Below are 1723 nucleotides of genomic sequence, written 5' to 3'. Positions count from 1 at the left end.
CTAAAATTTTGATCGTTTTGGACTGCCAAAATTGGATTTTTGATCCGATCAAAAAATCGATAGTTCATTTTACGGAGAACTATATATAAAACAAGTAAAAAAAAATTGATAGTGATCGGATCATTTGTTTTTGAGTAATCGCTGCAGCAAATTCGGAATTCGGAAAATGCTGTTCGAGAAAAACGCGTTTAAAGATAAAATGATCGTTATATTATATTCTATGTATATACTGTTTAAATGGCTGTGACTCAAAAACTATTTAAGATATCGATTTAAAAATTCTGGTATGTTTTTTAAAAGCATAACCTATCGAAATATGGAAAAAATGAAAATTCGATTTTTTGAAAATTTCACACTAGTTGTGCCCTTAATAAAGCAAACATGTATTATTTAAAACAAAACTATGCTTAAACAAGTTTTTTCGAAATCGATTTTGATTAAATTTTATATTTTAAGTGGAGTGGACATGTTTTTTGGCCATTCTATCCTTCTATAATGCAGAATTTAAAAACACATAAAATTACCTTAAATTTTCATCATTATACCATTAACACAGTTCTTTAATATATTTTGGTAACAAATCAATTATAGTTCTTTTTGGAAATAATTTCCATTTTACTTAAATTTTCCTGAGTGAGCTTATAAAAAGCTTATTTTTAGTGAAACAATACATATTTCATTAAATATTATATATTATATTATTAAATATCAAAACAGTTGTGTCATATTATACTTAGTGTTAGCAGTGATAGATTTTTTAATTTGTCCAAGATTTTTTTTTTTGAATTTGAGATCAAAGCAATATCTTTTGTTTATCTCTTGTTTCTTCTCATATAGATTTTGGCAGTGATTAATTATGCATCGGATGCAGTTGCAACGTTACAATTGGACAACAAAATCCGGAATTAAGAAACCGATAACCTAAACTCTATTGAAATTTTGATAGATCAGAATTGGCACAGTCCAATTGCAGAACAACCATTCTCTATTTACTTGCTCTACTACCATGAGAAGTTACTCTCTTGGAAACATTAGATTTATGTGATAGGCATATTATGTGATAATCCTATTAAGCATAGTAGTACCAACGAGCCTCTACCACATACTATTATAACTATTTCATAGTATTACGATTTTTATTATTTTTATTATATTTTCAAAATCAGCTGATCGAATTCTAATTTCGCGACCGTAAAGCCTTGGCGCGGAATTTACGTAATGCGTCTGACCGGTCGACGATTAAAAAAACACCAGGAAATCAATTTGAATTCGTTAATCGGACGACAACGAATTCGATTTGCATATTTTTTGTTGATGACCGAAGAAAAGTATGTCAAATATGTGTCTCATTGGAGACATTATGATATAATAATCAGATATATAATACAATAATTGTAATAGATTTAAGATGTACTCGTATATGTATAGATGAGCAGCCTTCGGATTTATTTGCAAACGGCAGCATGAGGGTCACTGATATTATGTTTGCGAAAGAGTCTAGCACAATGCATTGCATAGAATAATATTATCACTTTATTTGCTAATTAAATATTTTGCTGTGATAAGTCCTCTAATGTTCACTATGTACCAAATTTATTTGCTTAAGTATTATTATACGTTGCCTTTAGCGAATAAGATTAAGATTACCTTCGCCAAAGTAGAATCAAAATCTAAAATTATAAATACTTACTATATATAGATTTTTTTTTCAAAATTATATAAT

At 28.2% G+C, this 1723-nt stretch overlaps 1 protein-coding gene across 1 annotated transcript in view; it reads left to right on the top strand.

The window, feature by feature from the left end:
• Positions 1-1523, top strand: part of LOC113377718 (fidgetin-like protein 1) — a 3130-nt gene extending 1607 nt beyond the window's left edge. Inside the window, exon 4 of the mRNA XM_026618128.1 lies at positions 1402-1523. Coding sequence (XP_026473913.1) covers positions 1402-1523 — 122 coding nt within the window. The remainder of the gene's footprint in view (positions 1-1401) is intronic.
• Positions 1524-1723: the final 200 nt, after the last annotated feature.

Source organism: Ctenocephalides felis, unplaced genomic scaffold (genome assembly GCF_003426905.1).
Source record: "Ctenocephalides felis isolate EL2017-DRISC unplaced genomic scaffold, ASM342690v1 CF-g0.4_SCAFFOLD_00845, whole genome shotgun sequence".
Lineage (NCBI taxonomy): Eukaryota > Metazoa > Arthropoda > Insecta > Siphonaptera > Pulicidae > Ctenocephalides > Ctenocephalides felis.
Note: the sequence above shows the minus strand (reverse complement) of the source record. Positions and strands in the feature narration are given on the sequence as shown.